The sequence below is a fragment of the Felis catus genome, chromosome B2 (genome assembly GCF_018350175.1).
Source record: "Felis catus isolate Fca126 chromosome B2, F.catus_Fca126_mat1.0, whole genome shotgun sequence".
Taxonomy (NCBI): Eukaryota; Metazoa; Chordata; class Mammalia; order Carnivora; family Felidae; genus Felis; species Felis catus.
Window position 1 is genome coordinate 138,364,372 of NC_058372.1, and position 20,251 is coordinate 138,384,622.

The following is a 20,251-nucleotide window of genomic DNA, read 5'->3' on the forward strand; positions in this document are numbered from 1 at the left end:
GTCAAGGTCACGAAGGCCCTATAATCCAGGTGAGACACTCCAAGGACATGCCATGTATCCCTCCAGTCGTTACCCATTTTGTCACCAAACTCGTTCATGGCACAGTAAGAAGGAATAGATACAAAGGATGGAAAGAGGCTTGCGTGTTAATATCCAGGAGCTCTACTCAGATCCACTCAGGTGAACCAAGCAGCAGAGATGGTCCTTCCTTCAGCTCACCTCTTTGGTAGGTTTGCAAACTCTGGTTTGTATGCTCCTATAATTTGTGGGGTGACTCTGATTGTTCGTGTAACTTTTCCGGGGCAACATTCATACCACTGCATCAGAGCAGAACAGAATGATCAGCTCGTGTTTGCTGGACTGAAGGACCCCTTTTCTGATCAGACTGTCCCTTTAGAGTAAAGCCTTTAGAGATACATTGGAGGCAAACTGGAATTCTGAAACCTTTGGTCTTGTATAATTCTCTTACATATATTTAGGAAATTGCAAAACCCTCATTTATATTTGCTGTGACTCAAAGTGTGAGTAACTGGGGTAAGAACACTGGCTATCTTTAGAGGAAGACTCTTTGGATAAATTGAGAAAATTCAAACAGCATTGTTCCTGTAAAATGCCATTTGAAACAGCTTTTGTAGACGTCCACTTTTTCTTTTGTGATGTAGGACCCTAACCTAATTTTGTTACACAAACATCTCTTTCTGGGGGAGGAACATCTTTTTAACTGAAATAAACACACATTAATAAGTACCTAGTGCTATAATGAGCCTGAAGGAAAGGTTAGAGGTATGTTGAGTCATAAAACTGACAGTAAAGAACCTGAATATTCAACATGATACACTCTTAAAGATAAGATGTGAAATGGAAGGTCGGCTGGGTGGGAAGTGACTAATGCAGCGGCGTGTGCCTTTGTATCGTGCACGTCTGGAATCAGTGATGGAGCTAGCAAGGGTTTTGTCTGCTTTGTGGGAGAAATTTCTTTTTATAAATGTCAAAAATTTTTTTTTAATTTTTTAAAAATTTTTATTTGAGAAGGACAGAGACAGCATGAGGGGAGGGAGGGAGAGTGAAAATCCCCAGCAGGATCCACACCCTCAGCTCAGACCCCAACACGGGGCTCAAACCCATGTGACCATGAGATCATGACCTGAGCTGAAACCAAGAGTTGGACGCTTAACCAACTGTGTCACTCAGGTGCCCCATATAAGTGTCAAAAATCTTTAAACCTCTTGAGCATCTAAGTCACTTATTCTGAAATCCTAAGTTGTAGTTTTGATTTTATTTGTTTGCTGTTGGGAGTTTGGAGGATCTTGTCTAAATTACCTTTTTTATGTTTGCCACATTTAGAGTCCTCACTAAAATCAAATTGGTTTACTTCTTCAAGTTAAATGGCTTTCTCTACCTTTTCCTTTTGAAATCTTTTAAAGGAATAAAACTTCTAAAGCAACTCAAAAGGCCCCAAGTCTGACTCTCCTGCATTAATGCAACGTCTGCGATTATAACAGACAAGATCGAGTATCAGAATTTTAGAGCTCAAAGAAACAATTCAGTCCTGTTGACCATAAGAGGCTCATGAAATCCTCCATTATAACTACAGCTTCCTGGTGCTTCTTGAAAACCAAAAAAAAAAAAACCTTTCCTGAACACTGAATTAAGGCCCTAAGAAATGGGTCCATAATACTCTAGCCTCCAACCAACAATTATCTTGGTCTGAGTTAGCTTCTTAATCATGTGACTGAAAAATGTACACAGGCTGAAGTTTAAAGAGAATGTATTGCACCAAGTAAACAAAAAGTACAAGGCTTCAGGTATAGGTTCCTGTCTTACTCTCCCAAATTCACATCCTCTGTGTTGGATCCACTTTCAAGTAAGTTCTTCCAACAACTACATACCCTACATTCTCTCAGGTTTAATTATTTTAAAATATTATATTATTTCTCCAGAAGTCCCCCCAAAATCTTATTGGCTCTGGCTGAAACATGAGACTATATCTGAACATTCACCATGGCCCCGATCACTTTACATCATGGTGCCCTGAACTAGTAATAGAGCAAATTGCAAAGCACACAGACTAAGAGTGGAAAAGGAGTGGTTCCCCGAGTGAAACTGAGGTACTGTTCCTAAGGTTAAGGTAAATAGATGTGGAATGTCAAATACATCTGGCAATTTGACAATACTTTTGCAGGATATCCTTCTACCATCAGATATAATTTATTAGTGCTGTCAATATACCTACTTATCTCTTCTAATTTCTGTGACCTTGAAGACATATAAAACTCCTAGAGTACTTACAAAGGGAAAGAAAAACCTATGTCCATGCAAAGTCCTAATGTTCATAACAGCTAATTCTCAGTATCCAAAAACGAGATGCAACTCAATTCCCACTAATAGATGAATGATAAACAAGTTTGGCATAGCCATACTATAATATCCACGTCCATACTCAATACTAATAATAATAACCATACTCAGCAATAAAAAAAGAATGCATTATTGATCCATGCAACAAAATGTGGATGCATCTCAAAATAATTGTGCAGAGCAGAAGAAGCTAAACAAAAAAAAGGGTACCTACTGAATGATTCTATTTACATAAAATTCTAGAAAATGAATGAAAACTAATCTAGAATAACGGAAAGCAGATCAAGATCAATGATTGCCTAGGGCTGGGGTTCAAGGGAAGAAACTAAGATGGAAAGATTAAGAGCTGCACAAGGAAACTTCTGAGGGTGATTGATAGGTTTATTATCTTGATCAAGAGTTGGCATTTTTTGCTGTAAAAGGCAAGATAGTAAATATTTTAGACTTTGCAGGCCATATGGTCTCTGTCACAACTACTCAACTCTGCCATTGCATTATCAAAACAGCTATAGATAAGAAGTAATTAAATGAATGGGAGTGTGTTCCAGCAAAACAGGCAGCAGCCAGACCCAGTCTGTAGGCTATAGTTCACCAATTCCTGATCTTGATTAAGATGCCTGTTTCACAAGTGTGTACATATGTCAAAAGTTATCAAATTGTACACTTTGATTATATGCCATTTATTGTATGTCAATGATGCCTCAATAAAGCTATTAAAAAATAAAAAAAAAAAAACACACAGCTTTACCTTCCTCATCTTGGATTGGATAAAATCCTACCTCCCCACCATGGCACAAAAATCCCTCCATGAACTGGCCTCTATATGCCCAACCTATCAGATTTATTGCCATTCATTATCTGGTAGGATTTTATCCTTTGGCAGTGCTAAAACTCACATGTCATGCCTTTGTTTAGGTGTTCTACCTATCTAGAATGACCTACTCTTACCAACTGTAAGATTATACTTGCACATTTACAATTCCAGGATGCCTTCCTTCCTCCCTTACCTTAACCCTTCTATTCCCTTTGTTTCTTTTTTGTGCCACCATAATAGTCTTGTGTGTGTGTGTGTGTGTGTGTGTGTGTGTGTGTGTGTGTGTATGGACATATGGACATACATACGTATAAACACACTTGCACTAATACACTGACATATATACATACACATTCCTGCATGATTACATTTTTCCATAATTTTAACTATATATACTGAAATTTTTCTCATAGAGTTAAAATGAATTATTCATTTTATATCCATTTCATGAGTATCAATATACTTGGATACGTGACTGAGACCTCCCTGTGTCTATTACATCTATCACAGTGCCTGGCACACGTTAAAAAAAAAAGCTAATAAATCAGCATGCAGCTATTATAACCATTTCACAGATTATAAAACTGATAGGCAAAGAAACTATGTATTTAGCTCATAGGCACATGGTTATAAATAGTATTAGTATTAGAAAGAAAGCTCGCATATCTCATCTCAAATGCTTTCCACTAATCCTTGTGATGTATTTTATTACTGGAAGCTCATCTGTATTTCATGTTGGTCTTTTTCTGACTCTGCCACTGTTCCTCCTTCATCTCCTAGATACACCAAAATGAAGACTGCCACCAACATCTATATTTTCAACCTTGCTCTAGCAGATGCCTTAGCAACCAGCACCCTGCCCTTCCAGAGTGTCAATTACCTAATGGGAACATGGCCGTTTGGAACCATCCTCTGCAAGATTGTGATCTCCATCGATTACTATAATATGTTCACAAGCATCTTTACCCTCTGCACCATGAGCGTCGATCGCTACATCGCAGTCTGCCATCCCGTCAAGGCCCTGGACTTCCGTACACCCCGCAATGCCAAAATTGTCAATGTGTGCAACTGGATCCTCTCTTCAGCCATTGGTTTGCCTGTGATGTTCATGGCAACAACGAAGTACAGGCATGGTAAGTTGCAAGCCTGCGGGATGAAGGGTTTATAGACCGACATGCTGGTGAAGTCATGCGTCCAGTAGGGAGTGGTCTAACATCTTAGTCAAATTGTAATTTTAATGATTTTTTTCTAGCAAAATGCCTTTAAAGTTTTTGTAAAAGGAAGTTTTCCCTAAATTGTAAGCCCACTAAGCATTTTAAAGAGAATATAACCTATTGCTTCCTGATTTCTCTACATTTACTTCATCAAAATGATGGGAAAACAAGAAGATAGCTCTACCAAGAGTAATTAGAACTTAACCCCCCCCTCCCAAAAAAGAACACTAAGTGGAAGCTTGTTTTAAAACTTTGAGTGGCTGTCTCCATGACAAATTTATCTTTCTAAAATGATGAATCAACCACCCATCAAAAGGTGGAATGAAAATATCCATTAGCTGGAAACTCCTATAGACTTCGGACAGTGATTATATTTTTGTGGCAACGTAGACCCATAGAGGATCTAGCTCACAGTGAAAGGTCTGCAACTGTTGACTGAATTAAAGCAATCAAAATGGACAAAAAATGAGATATGTAGTGGGGAAAAAAAAAACTAAAAATAAACTCTCCCTAAGGGGTGGAGCGCCTGGGTGGCGCAGTCGGTTAAGCGTCCAACTTCAGCCAGGTCACAATCTCGCGGTCCGTGAGTTCGAGCCCCGCGTCAGGCTCTGGGCTGATAGCTCGGAGCCTGGAGCCTGTTTCCGATTCTGTGTCTCCCTCTCTCTCTGCCCCTCCCCCGTTCATGCTCTGTCTCTCTCTGTCCCAACAATAAATAAAAAACGTTGAAAAAAAATTTAAAAAAAATCAACAGAGAGCTGAGTTTCTCCCTCAATTGCTTTAAATCTTCCCTTATTGGCTTCTCTTCATGGCTTTAAGTTAGCTCTGGTCAAGGCTGCAATTAGATATTGCTGCTAATTCTCCCTTATAACCATTGTTTCCTAGGTTCCATAGACTGTACACTCACCTTCTCTCACCCAACCTGGTACTGGGAAAACCTGCTGAAAATCTGTGTTTTCATCTTTGCCTTCATCATGCCAGTCCTCATCATTACAGTATGTTATGGACTGATGATCTTACGCCTCAAGAGTGTCCGTATGCTCTCTGGCTCCAAAGAAAAGGACAGGAACCTGCGAAGAATCACCAGGATGGTGCTGGTGGTTGTGGCTGTGTTCATTGTCTGCTGGACTCCCATTCACATTTACGTCATCATTAAAGCCTTGATTACAATCCCAGAAACTACATTCCAGACCGTTTCCTGGCACTTCTGCATTGCTCTAGGTTACACAAACAGCTGCCTGAACCCAGTCCTGTACGCATTTCTGGATGAAAACTTCAAACGATGCTTCAGAGAGTTCTGTATCCCAACTTCCTCCACCATTGAGCAACAAAACTCCACTCGAATTCGTCAGAACACTAGAGACCACCCCTCCACGGCCAATACAGTGGATAGGACTAACCATCAGGTATGCGGCTTCTGGAATTGGGTATACCTACTGGAGATGACATAAAAATTATAGAGTTTGTACCAATCCAGTTTTAATCCATTAGAAGTGGATTGGTAACTAAGGGATAGAGGTTCCTCCCGTGAGGACTGAGGGAGGAGAGGAGTAAATTATGGTCATTGAGACAGAGGGGTACTTCATTATATAAACAACTCTAGGTGCTGGTATGTATTTATTTAGATACAGAGATATGCCTACCAGAAATCCATAAAGCCACTAAAAATCACTATCTTCACAGCTGTTATTTCTATGCAAAATTTATGACGTTAGCACATGGTGGAAGTGATCCTGTTCTGAAACTCTTCTCATTTCCCCCCGTGTTCTATGTTTCATGCACATCACTCCAATATCTCTGTCACTTCTCAAAAGCCAGTCCTGCTCTGGCTCTGTGGTTAAATGGGAAGGGTTATCACTTGCTGACCGTGGTGATGAGTGTCAGATGTTCCCAGCAAATCAGGGTCACAGCAAAGGAGAAAAGAGAAGGAGAAAAAAAAGGCCAGCCCTAACCTGTTCAGCCATTAGTTTGTCCATTTTTACACCTGAACTCTAGAGGACATAGCAATCATACTACTTAATTACTAGAACTAACTTAGTTTTATAACTGCCCTTATACCAGTCAGGGTTAATATGGTGAGGAGTGACTATTTTTTGGAAGATGTATTCCTAGGCACAGAGTACATATGCGGGGCTGCACAGAAGAGTCAAGACTTATACACAATATTATAATCACATGAGAACCAAAAAAAAAAAGAAAAGAGAAAAATTTGTCTCTAACTTACTATGACCTTGATAAGCCACTGATGTGTAAAATTTGGAATCTGACCTATAAGGTAATTCAAACATACCGCCTAACTATTAACATTAATTGAAATAAGTAAATTTTCAAATGATAGTGCCAACATCCAAAAATCGCAGCCTCTGTAATTTTATAACACAGAACTCAAATTCTAACATTTTGTGAAGTAAATCGTTGAGTCAGAACCTTAAAACTTCTTAAGGTCTGGGGGCAGGACTGTCTGAACAGATGACTCCATGAAAATGACAAGGAAGTCGAATTGGCGAGGGAGAGGGGAGAGCCGTGCAGCACAGAGCAGCGGCTTCCTCTCCGTTTTCTCTTCCCCGAGCCCCACTCTGTCTCCTCTTACCCCCGCTCCGCCCGCAACCCCGCCCCGCCCCGCCCAGGCTCAGCCTTTCCAGTTGACCACAGACCCAAGGTAAAGTGGTGCAGAGGGTCTGCGTTAGGGGGCGCTGATCCTCACATCGCTGATACTGAATAACGCCAAAGGAGCAGGGGCCATCGGGCCCCCTAGAGGGTATGATGGCAGCTCCACTTCCAGCCAACGGGAAATTACTAACTTACTAAGTGTCACCTCCAATTTCATTTCAGAAATAAAAGCCAGAGAGAAATGTGTTTCTATTCTGCTTCCTTTCTCTATATTTTTTCCACATCAAGACCTCTACACCTGCTTCTTCTAGGTCCCTCTCAGGAGCTAGCAAAAGCTTGTGAGTAATTTAAAAAAGGGTAGGGATTTAAATAGATTTTCTCTGACCCGAGGATAATATGTTGCGGAAAGCAATTTAAAACCCTCAGTCCTAAACCCAGGTTAACATATTTTGCATTGGAACAAAGTACTTCCACGGGAGCACAGTGATGGAGCCCATTGTAAGTGCTGAGTCTTTCTCAGTCAGGGCCTGCCCTACCTTCTCTCCCTTGCAGGCACTCTGGGGTGTGGCTGCGGGTAGTGTGACCCAGGCCACTGATGAGGCCTCCAGTCCCATCTGATCCTCTCAGCGCTCTTCCCTCACCTGCTGTCCTGGAAACAGCTCAGCTCCTAGCCTGTCTGGTGAAGCACTTCTCCTGAGTTCACTATGATTGTCCTTTAGTTGCCCAGACCCTGCCCTTGACTTCCATCCATATCCAGCATTTCCACATTAGTGTGGTTCCTGCACAGCCAGAGAGAGGAGAAAGGAAGCTAATTGAGGAAGCTCTGTTCTAAGTAACTAAAAGGTTTGCTTTAAAAATACATCCAATTAGGGCTTATCTTCATCGCTGCCTCTATGAAGCAGCATCAGTGTCAGATAACAGCAGAAACACATTAGCCCTGGAATTGGCTGCTTTCCCAAAATGCCCAGCTGGGAGGGCTGGACAGAGAAGAGCGGCTGCCAGGAAAAGAGGAAAAGACACTCTGACATATTTGGAAATTAAGACAAATCAAAGATCTCTTTCACTAATCTCCACTGATGTGTCATCATTAGAATCAAGGCAGTTACGCGCAGGCATCTGGAACAATACATAAGCCTTTGGTGATAGTTTCAATAATATATCAAAATAATAAAACCATTTGAAGGAAAACCAGAGACTTTATGGTTATATCTATACTGCATAGTTGATTAGTCATACAAATGCAGAATCTGAAGGACAGGTTTGGGGGGGTTTTGTTTGTTTGTTTGTCTTTTTCTGTTCTTAAACCATGAGCCACTATGTTGGGAAACAAAGCTAATTGGATTTGCATGAACTTTTTTAACTGCTTATCTGGAGTTGGTACTTGTAGATGTATTTGTATTTTCTCCAAGAAATATACTATCTATGTCATGTTTCAAGCACATTAGTCAACTTCATATCCTGCAGATCAGAGATCCAATATCAAACCTTCCCAGGGTGTCTGTATTCTGACAACTGTACACTGAGACCATGTCCATACAGCGCAAAGCGAAGAGTTGCCAATTATCAAGGTAATTTGATAAGCCATCTGAGAAAATTCTGTGCCCCAAATAAAGTTTGAATCATGGTTACATAGTGAAGGGCTGCTCAGTCAGCTTTTGCTACATAAAAATCATTCCAGAACATAGCACCCTTAAGCAACCATTTATTTAGTTTGCACTTCCATAGATCAGCGGTTGGACCTGGGCTGGGCTTCCAGACAGTTCTTCCGGTCTCAGCTGGGCTCACGCTAGGGACAGCAGCAGGTGTCAGAACTGCTGTCAGCTAGCTAGTCTGGGATGACCCCTGCAACAATTGCAGACTGTACATGGGTCCTCATCTTCCTTGCTGTTCTCATGGTGGTCACAGATTCTAGGTTCAAGGGGTGGCCAAAAAGACCTCACCTCTTGATGGTAGGAGCTGAAGTTACATTGCAAAGGGATGTGGATATAGGGAGGGAAATCATCGTGGCCCTTTTTGCCAACTACCTCTGTCGTAGACATGTGCTGCATTGGGTAGGCATAGCTTCCTGAGAGCACAGAACACGTCTGCCTTCCTCCTTCTAGTTCCTCCAGCATCTACCTAAAACAGTGTCTGACACATTAAAAAGTACTCCAAAAATATCTGTGGAATGAATGATGATCAGAGGCCTCATGATATTTCAGGAGATACAGAGGGTAGTAAGGATGACCCCTTTCTTACACAACCGATTGACAGCGTCAATGCTTATATAACACTCTGACGTTATTCCCAGCTCTCCCTTCAGTAACTGGAAGCTATTCACAGCAGCATTCTTCATATTCTACTCTCTGGTCCTCTGACCAAAAGTTCTACTTTTCAAAAAAAAATTGTCACACTCGTACTTGTCTTCTAATTTTATTTCTAACAAGTGCTATTGATGAGGAAGCCAAGAACAGGATTTCGTGCCCTAAAGAGGACTTGACCCTGGAGAAGCATAAAAAAATAAATAAATAAGGAAAGAAAAGATGTCTCATGTCCTTTTGTCCATTCCAGGGTTCAGCCTCCCACTCCAGCTGCAGGATTCCATGCCTGATTTATGTTCAGCTCGTTGTCTTTATAGCTTCTGGATTTTTATTAGGGAGAGTCAGGCATAGACATTCACTTTCCATCTGCTCTCAGTGCAATTTAATTTCTCTGTGCATGTACCACCCTGCCATTGCTACTGGACTCCACCTTGCTTCAGAACACTTCCCCCATTTGCTCAGATCAATCCAGGTCACCTTGGACCTGAGATGCTGGCTTGCCTTCACTGCTTGGTTTCCACCCCGACTGCATTCTATAATGCATTTTCTGTTTTGACACCTAGACTACGTCCTTTACTATTTAACATTATACAGGAAAAGAAGCAACTCTATTAGACAAGTTGGACTGTTTTTTTAAGGAGCTTGTATTAACCACAACTATAATAATAATGCTGTCTTACATTTATATCACAGCAAACAAATTAAAAAGTGCTTTCGTGTGCACTATCACATTGGCTTCATATAACAACCCTGATGGGTAAATATAAAAAAAAATAAATGCTCAGGGAGGCTAAATGATTATAAAAGATCAAACCACCAGTAAGAGGCAGAACCCAGACAAATATCTGGGCCTCTAATATTAATCCAAAGCTTTCCTCTGCTTTCTTACACAACGCCACATTGTACTCAAATATTACGTGGTCTCACCCAGAGGCTCTCAAATCTTACTGTGAGTATAAGTTCTGAGGAACTTCTCTAAGAAATTCTGGTTCACTGCCTCAAGATCAAGGTGGGGTCCAAGAATCTGCCTTTAGAATAAAACATGAAACTGAAAACTGATTTAAACTGTAACTTTATCCAAATACTACCAAGGTTACCGTTTTGTCTAACCCAGCTACCATTTCAGTCAATCTGATGGGTAAGAATTTTTTCACTAAATGCATCTTGCTAAAGCAAGGTAACGTAGCTATAGTTGGACAAATCCTTAACTTTCTAATGTATCTATCAGTGAGTCTCATAGGACATAGTAATGTAACAGTGATAAAGCTAACATTACAGTACCTCCCGACAGCTTCTTCTCAGTAATATGACAAGTTGAACCCTAAGCCCTCTGGTTACCATTTTTTAAGCATTTTCTTAATGTTTTAATCAAAGTAGTAAGTTAAGAAATTAGGAGATGTTTTGCATTTGTATTTACTACAAAGCTCTATTATCCCCAGGTAAACTAAAAGCAGAAGACTATTTTTTAAACCAACTGTGTCAAATACCAGATCTTGATTTTTTTAATAAAACATCTGTGGAAAGATCATTAGAGAAGAAAAAGCATTTCAATTCCATCACAAAAGCCCCAAATGTGAATAGCTCACAAAACTACAGAGCTTGACCTCATTAATGCATATTTTGCTAAACCAAAATGGTTGTTCTTTCAATTCTAGGGTTTAAGAAGAAAATCGTTCCAGTTACAAGTGTGTGTGTGTGTGTGTGTGTGTGTGTGTGTGTGTGTGTGTTCATGTGCATGATCTTGTTGTGCCTCGTTAAGCATGTGTAGTACTAGAGTCTATTTAGATTTAAAATGAATATTATCTTTAATAAATAGCAGAAGAATTTCATATGCTTCTATAACTTGGCCATAATCTGGGAGGAGAAAATATTGTTTAATTGAAAATATGTTTATTCACAGAAAATATTTGGCTCTAAGGCTATTAGAAATAACACTTACTGACCAATTTGTGTCCAGTATATCTCAGTCATATGAGGTATGGATTCTTATCTCTACAGTTGAGGAAACCAATGTCTACAGAATTAACTTGCCCAAAGTCATAGTTACAAAAGTAGTGACTGAGGAATGAGTCCAGCTGAATCTGATCTTTATCTATGTGTCCTACTTCTCCTCCAGTGTGGTTGACACTCTTCTCAATGGTGACTTTTAGAATTAAATTTTAGCATTTACATACTAACAATTCAAACGCACAAAGGTCTTTATGTAGGCTTGTTTAGATGTATTCATAGGATATCTGTGTGTCTGTGTATAAAGATAAACATCAATATAGATTAATGAATATCATGGGGAATTAGAAATTCAATGACGAGAATTTTGGTTATCATTATATGAGTTCAAATTATTTGAACTAAACTCTTGCCATCATTAAGTCCATGTTGATTCTCACCATATGATAGTATTTGCTTTTCCATAAGTTAAAATTTTTCATTCATGTCAGAGAGGTTCATATAGTGTTTTCATAAATCATATTTATCCTACTAGACAAGGCAACTTGGTGGGTGATGATGCCAGAGGAGACCAGGACAGTGGGTCAGGTGAAAGTTTGAGTTGGCATGCTATGTCTGTCCAACATGTGATGGGGCAAGCCCCCTTCATCTTATAAAAACTCAGTTTTCTCAACTCACGCATAAGAGGACTGAACCAGAAGATTGTTCTGTATACCAGAGCCATACGGGGATCATGAATTGGCTAGTGGTCTTCCTGAATGAATACCCTCATCTTTCAGGGAGGGTACTCATTTTACATTTTACGTTTTAAAGATTAGATTAACCAATATAATTACCGCAGGATTCTTCTGTGCTTGTTGTTTCAATTGACGTAACTAACTGATAAAATAAAGCAACATATTTAGCTTTAAAAAACTAACTTTAAATGAGATGTTATTATTTGGCTAACCTTAAGTGGTGAGTTGATATTTCATAATCACTTATCATGGAAAAGTCCTCACATGGAGATTGAGTGCTTTGGAACATGTCAGTCTTTATTCTCTATCTGTATTTATATCTTGGGAGCTAAATATGAAGGGTGGACATTTTGCTCTTTTAACTTTCTACAACACATTTATTATTCTACCTATATGAACTTGAAATGCAGTGACATATTATTATTTTGCTTTTGCATTTTTTTTTCCTCATCCCAAACAAACTGACCATCTGAATATAAAGGACCTACCACAAACCAGTCATTAATTTTTGAATGCCATTCAACCTATTTTTTGATAAGCTGCAATAAATCTTTTCAAATTGCTAGTTTTTCACATAGCAAAAGGATTTGGGGAATGACACTATGAGAAGTACAAGTTTCTAAAATAAAACATGTCTTCATTTTTCCTTTCTAATTATTATTTTCATGGAAGTCAAGAACCTAGAGCCACAAATTTTGTTGCCCTTCTCCTTTTACACTAAGGAATTTCTTTCTTATATAATGGAGTTTCTGGCTTTGACATGAGTAGAAACTTTCATGACAAAAGGAAATATTAGAACACTATACTGCAATAAAAGCACATACATACACACACACACACACACACACACACACACACACACACGGTGAGGGTAAGGGGAGTCTACAAACAGGATTCATGTTGAGTGCTAAATCATTGTAATAGTACTTTTTCAAAACATGAATGGTTTTCGTGATCAACATATGCAAAAGATTATAATGCCAACTCTTAAGACCCCATATGAGCTTGATCTTCTGCATTACCAGTGATGTATCCTGAAGGAACGAATACCCATTAATATTACTTTACTAACCATACCTGGGTGTGAGTCTATTTTACATTTAATTTAATGTTTGTTGCTTTACTACTTGTGAATCAAAGGAAATGAACTTTTTCTTTCCATAATACCTGAACTCATTAGGAACACATGCAAATAAAGAATTAGCCAGATAAATTAGCTACATATAATTATCAAATATTGAATAAATATAAATATAAGCTGCAAGTTTCATTGTGATTTAGAATAACGGCTCTGTCAGTCCAAGAATGAATATGGAGAAAAATAATTCACGTCATTTGTCTATAATGCACAGAATTTATAAAGTAAGAAGGTAGAAAGAAAGGAAAGGAGGGAGAAAGGGAGGGGAGGAAGAGGGGAGGGAGGGAAGGAGAAAAAGAGTATATCAGCCACATTCTTCCTACTATTCTGCTTTCCACATAGACACCAGAAATCCTAAGGATACCAGAAATCTAGAAAATCTATTAAGCCCTACCTAATTTTCCCCTTTTTTTCTACCCACATTATCAAATCTTCATAAAGGTCAATAGAGATAGAGATGATCCAGAATCCCAAATGGTATGCCTAAGTCCCTTAAAACATTGGAAATGAGTAATTTTTGCTTATTGTGGTGAAATATTTACCTCTAAGACATTTGATAGAAAAGCAAAAAAGTAAAGGCTAAAGAAAATGACATTAAGAAATAAGAATATTTTACTCAAGAAAAACCAAATGATTAAAAAAAAAAACCTTAACAAGAAAATGCAGTGAATAGTGGATGTGGAAGGGAATGTGGTCATTACATATTTGACAGTACAATCACGTATTTAACCCATCCTATAATTTACCAACCCAGCAAGAATAGTTCACTCTTTCTGTTCTTTCTTCTTCATCATGTTAGCTAAAATGTCTTTATATTCAAAAATCCCCAAATATAATTATATAGGCGTTCATTCAAATTCAAAACATCAACTTAAAAATTGATTTTCTTCAGCTACACTTCGGAAATGGAAGAGGAACCTGTCACTCTTAGAACCTTGCAATGCTGCAGACCGAAGCTTGCGATATGGCAAGCATACGTGTTACTGAAAAGTTTTCTGGCTATTTCAGAAATTCAGAGGGACAAGGAAACTCTCAAATGACTACACTATAAGTAAAGATCAACATCTAAATCCCATTCATGCAATTGGATTTATCAAGCATCTGCAAAATATTCACAGTTCTTAAGTGATGGGAACTGAAAACAAAAAACAAAAAACTAAAGATCGATTGTCCAGTCCAAACTTCCTTATTCTACAAACAGGGAAAGTGTAGGCCAGAAATGTACTTTTTTGACTATATGCTTTTTTTTTCCAAATATGAAAGATGATAGTGAGAATCTTGTCAAATATCTGGCTTTCAGGTAGAGTTTAAGAAAACTTTTATGACTAAAACAAAGTCAGGTTATTATGTATTGTGTATACTCTAGTATATATAAATTTAATTAAACATTTCAACAGGTAAGGGAACACTTTATAATTAGATAAGGATAGCAGATACAATATAAAATCCAACAGTCTAGGTGGCTCATTGATTTATCCAGATTCTGCCACCCATCAGCTGAATGCTTCTGAGTAACCTCTGGAACTCTCCAGTTTCAACTGCTACTTCTGTGAGAATAGTGGTATTTGTAGTAGCTAGCACTCAGTTTTGACCTGAACGTGTTGGATCATAGTCCGTGCACTTTGCCAGGTAACTAACTGGCTAGCATTACTATTATTCTGAGCCACTCAGTGAAGCTTTACACTTATCATCTCCTTCCTTCTCTTTTCCCCAGGAGACTAAATTACAGCTTTTATAAAGAAAATTTAAAAGGAATCAGATAATGGTGCCAAAAGGAATCATAAGGCTGATCTTAGCTAAGTCTTCTCAACATTGGCACTGGTGACATTTTGGGCCAGCTAATTCTTTGTTGTGGGGGAATGTGCACTTCAATGTTCAGCAGCATCCCTGGCCTCTATCCACTAGATGCCAGTATCACCCACCTACCCTGTTATGACAGCCAAAATGTTGCCAGACATTGCCAAATGTCCCCTGGGATGGGGGCAGGGGGCAGAAATGAATTGAGAACCACTGCTCTAAACTGACAGCTGTGTGTAACTGATCAAGAAATTCATTGTGATGTCTTTAGAGGAGTGCCCAAACTAGGAGCTAGACCCCAGGTGTTCTGTGAAACAGCACACCGATTTCTCAAAAGAAATCTTCCTTCTGCACTGCTAACCAGTTGCAAAGACTACGACTCAATATTAATGGAAGACAAGAGGAAAGGACAATTCTTCAATCTTTCTTTTATTTGAAGCTTCTCTCTCAGAGAAAAGATTTTCAGCCTGAAACATTATTAAGAAAGGATTAAAGGTCAATAAGGGTGAGGATAGTGTTCAAGGATCCTGGGAGGCTCAGAATGAGGTCAAGTCTCTTGGATGTTGTGACCCAGTAAGAGAACTTGTAAATGAAACACAGTGAAACCCAAATCATAATCTCAGAAGCAAAGAAGAATGGGAATTAGTCCTGGAAAACTAGTGGAAAGAAATAGAGTCACTGTTTTAATGGTTATTTTGTAGCAACTAAAAAGCACACTGAATATTGAGCTTTGTACTAATTATTTTTAGGATCTAGATCATATTATTAATATATATTTTGAGAATACTTAGAAAGGAAACAATAACCTCTAGGAGGTAAGATAATACCTCTAGGAATTAGTTATGGTAAAAGGAATCTTGTTTTCTTAAAGGACAAGGAAATCAGGTAAGCACAGCATCAATGGTGTTTTTAACAAGAGATTTGACAAACTCTTGCTAGTTTTTGTAATGTTATAGTATGTTGAATTATGATCTGGATATAATGGTATAATGAGTTAGGTTTATAAATTTGAATGGATTCCCATCTTAACAGTCCCAGTCTTAGATGATAGGATAAAGAACCAATGTACTAGAAGAGTAAGCAAAACCTACAACTATAGTATTTACTAGAGAAAAAGTTTAGTCTGAAAATCCAACTACAGACACACAGAATGTGAGTCATAGCAGATATGAAAAAAAAAAGTTACAGATCCTATTTCATGGACCAACAATATGATAGAGGCCATTTTTGAACTATTGCAATTATAGATAATCACATCAACAGAAGTCTAGTGTCCAGAGCCTAAGAAATGTTAGCTTCTCTCTACTACACCACATTTTTTAGGAATGAAATAAACAAATTATAATGTGTTCAGAGATGGACAACCAAAAAGGTGAAAGAAGTTAAAATTCCTCAATATGACAAATGGTTGAAGTAACTGCACATGATTCCCTGAGAAATAGAAGACTCTAAGAGGACAAGGTAGTTCTCTTTATATGCTTGAAGGGATGTGAAGAGGGAATTACATTTATTCACCACAACTCCACTAATTAAAGCCAACGGGTGGAAGCTATGGGGAAAGGGATTGCAATACAACCAAAGAAAGACTTTTCTAAGCCTTGAGATTCAAGGACTGCCTTGTTGCTGATTAAATCAGTAATAAATAAACAAACAAACAAACAAATACAATTTCTTAAATTCCCTTCAGGAGTAGTAAACAAACTCCAGCCATTGTATGGATAGAGATTAAAAGTGCTTCAAGTAAGCTTCAGTTTGAATCTAAAAGTTTTTCAAAACTTATTGTTCAAAATAGGCTAAAAAAATAACCCAAGGGGATTTGCTAGTTGACTTCCTGAAAACATAAATAAATAAATAAATAAATAAATAAATAAATAAATAAATAACAGTTCAAAAAGCTGTTGACAAAATTGGAAAACTGATGGTAGATTAAAATAGTGTATCACTGTCAAATGTCAAATATCCTGAAATCTGTAACAGTACTGTGGTTATGTCAGGAAAGAAGCCCCGTCTTAGAAAATGGCAGGGACTTACAAGTTTCCAAAGGAGGTATCTCAGCAAGCAAGCAGGTTTGGCACTGTTCCACGGGTACCAAAATAGACAATGTGATTCAATGGACCAGAGGAAACAATATCAATGCTCGCTGTACCCCTTTGGGAAGAAGTAACCAGACTCCAAAGAAGGTGACTGAGCAAGCAAACAGGTTGTCTTGCCACAACTCTTTGGATGCCAAAAGTAGACCAAATGTCAGACGGTTTAGCACTCACAGCACAGCAAACAGCAGACGCTTCACAATAGCTGTGTCTCCTCTGTCCCCACCCCACAGGGCAGTGGGATGGAACCATCTGCACACACGATGGGTCACAGTTACGGAACCCAGAGCTAAAGTCTCAGCCCCTTTTGGGGCAAGCTTTTTCCTCCCTAGGAAAAAGCACTTCACAGGGCAATCAGCGCTGTGGTCACCTTGGCCTACCTACTTGCCTGTGTGACCATCTGGAGAAACTGTTCCAGGTCAGAGGATAGGTAAGCTTTGCAGTTGGGCAGTCAACAAGGATGTGCAGGAAACCCAGAGCGCCTGGCAGACTGCCTTTCGAAATGGTGATCATGATCTTTCTATTCCTTATTCTTAGGAAACATGTTGAAATATTTAGTGATAAAAAAGTCAAGTTAGTATCAAATAGTTCAATAAGATAGTGTGTGTGTGTGTGTGTGTGTGTGTGTGTGTGTGTGTGTGTGTGTAGAAGGAGAGGGAAGAAAAGAATAGAAAGCCAATGATGAACAAATGGGATAAAAAGTTAATAGCAGGCGAATCCGAGTAAAGTAAAGGTACAACTGTTCTTTGTACCTTTCTTATTCTTGCATTTTTCCTGAAATTTGAAATTTACCAAAATAAAGTGTTTATGGTAAGTTATACTTACAGTAAGTTACACTTACTATATAAACACCTCCTTTTCTTCTCACCAAAAACTATAGTAACAATAACAGCAACAAGTACTTGTTAAGTACAAAATCTATTTCTTTTCCACAATTCTCCCCCCTTATTTGAAAATCTCAAGCCACATTTTTATGTGTGTGAACAAATTTCCTGGTATTGCTCAATATGTATGCCAGCTTTACCGTGGAGGTGGGGGTGGAAAAATTCCTGTATTTCAAGTCAGTTGCTTCAGAAAAAAATCCATTAATTTTGAGAACTGGGTGAAAAATAAAGATTTCTTTCTTTAGAAATAAAGAATATAAAAAAGTATCGCAAAGAGAGACACTGCTTTTCTTTTGAAAATTTTGTCAGGTCGTGAATAATCTGAGGCTAAAGAAGGAGGAAGAGGGTCAAGAACAGAAGGAGATAAGGGGGTTTGGATTAAAATGTATTTTTTCAAAGAAGCCATCAATAATATCTCTTTGAAGGCTAGTGTATAATTCTTATTCATTAACCTTATTCATTAGCCATATTCATAATGATCCAAGAGATTATTTGTGATGACCCAAGAGATTAATTAATGTCTTGACAATTAAGAAAAGCTCTGAGGGTCCCAGGTGAAAGTATACTGAGGACCCTCAGTGCAGCTCTGACATACAGAGCTGCTGCCCATAAATGCCCACATACAGGAAACGTCCCATAAATGTGCACTGCTACCCAATTTGAAATGCTCATTTTTTTTCTTCTTTTTTCTTCTTTCAGCTGGAAAATTTGGAAGCAGAAACTGCTCCATTGCCCTAAGTGGGTCTCATGCCATTCAGACCCTCACTGAGCTTAAAAGGCACCATCTCTGTGGAAGTATGTCGTTGCAGGAACATGTGGGAGGCTCTAGTTTCCTAGGAAAGTGCCTGCTTCTGAGTCATCAAAACTTGATCCTCTGTGGCCACTCCACTCTGCACATGAGAGGGACATCTAAACTAAGTGAAGTGCTGGGAAAGAGAGAACTAGACCGCACTGAAGAGTCCGGTTTGTGTACATAATCCCGAGGAAGATGCTCAATAGGACAGAAACACACCGTGGTATGTGAACTGAGGTCATCCTAGAAGGTGACCCCTTTGTGTGTAATATTTTGTTTGCAAGCAAACATTGATGGCCTCATCAAAGAAAACGCCCATCAATTGTTAAATTCACCATAGCGACATGAAAAGTAAATGCTACCTCTGATCAAAGGACCTTGTGTGGAAAGTCCAAGACTTTCTAGTCTTCTGTAAGGAATACTTTGTTCTACTTTTTACCTTTAATATTAACCTTAAAATTATCTTCTGGTTAAGACATCATGTCCACCTTCAAGTCTTGGTTTTGTATTCTTTAAAAGAATAACATCCCTTACCTAGCTCCACATAATTGCAAGAGAAGAAATTAACATGAAAGGTAATCTGAAAGCCAGAAATGTGTCAGCTGCAGAAAGGTTGATGCTTGCGCACTGAAAGTACTTCCTGAGAGTCTTAGTGGGAGATTGTCCATTCTAAGGCTTTCAGTGGTTTACTCCCTAGTTTCAACTGTGCAGTTTCCTTCTTCTATCTAAGTATTCATAAAAGGTAACAGTGGATCAGTGAGCTCATCATTGCATCTGTGCAGGAAGTCAAGCATTAAAATGTACTTACTTTCCATTTCTCTGTAGTTTCTCCATACTGCATGCTCCCTTTGCATATTATTTTCTCTCTTTTTTTTTTTTAACTCTGCTCAGAATACTTATGCCTTTTGAGTCAATGTGATAAAATGACAGGGTTTTTTGGTTGATTTTCAGAACACTTTAAGCCTTTTGAAAAATATGGATCCAATAAGCTTAATCTCAAAACAGAAAGACTCAAATGACCATAGATAAAAATGGCTAATCTTTTCACTCCTGTGTAGTTCCTTGGACATGAAATATTAACAATGACCCAAGAATATTTTCCTGAAGATTGTGTTTATATAATGTCACCACCAGTATGTTGGTCTTTCTGATCTTTGCTAAATTATGTCAAGATTTTCTTTGTAAAATTTCAGTCTTATAATCAATTTCTCTAAGACAATTCTACTCTATGGTTTTCTTTGTTGTAACACACAGTAGAGATTAGGCAATCACCCGTTTTATTTTATCTATGTAGACAGTCAAGTTAGATGCCTCATGCCAAAAAGCCCTCCACTTTGAACTTTTGTCTCTATTAATTACATGAATCAAGCACACTGAAGTTATCTATGAAAACATCATAGAAAACAGGGTGCCAGCTTCCCTTATAATAATATTTCTGACTCTACAGGCTGCCGGTAGATTCAATGTTAAAATCTGTGTCTGTCCCTCAATATAATAAGGCACAAATATGCACCGGACATCCAGAGGCAATGTTTCAGGAAGACAGCTGTCTTGGATCAAGATAACTAAATT

The 20,251-nt window shown here is 38.5% G+C and overlaps 1 protein-coding gene across 1 annotated transcript in view; it reads left to right on the forward strand.

Moving 5' to 3' along the window:
* Window positions 1-19,056, forward strand: part of OPRM1 (opioid receptor mu 1) — a 55,151-nt gene extending 36,095 nt beyond the window's left edge. The window contains exons 2-4 of the mRNA XM_019831412.2: window positions 3,953-4,305; window positions 5,269-5,789; window positions 18,586-19,056. Coding sequence (XP_019686971.1) covers window positions 3,953-4,305; window positions 5,269-5,789; window positions 18,586-18,624 — 913 coding nt within the window. The 3' untranslated portion in view covers window positions 18,625-19,056. The remainder of the gene's footprint in view (window positions 1-3,952; window positions 4,306-5,268; window positions 5,790-18,585) is intronic.
* The last annotated feature ends 1,195 nt before the right edge of the window (window positions 19,057-20,251 follow it).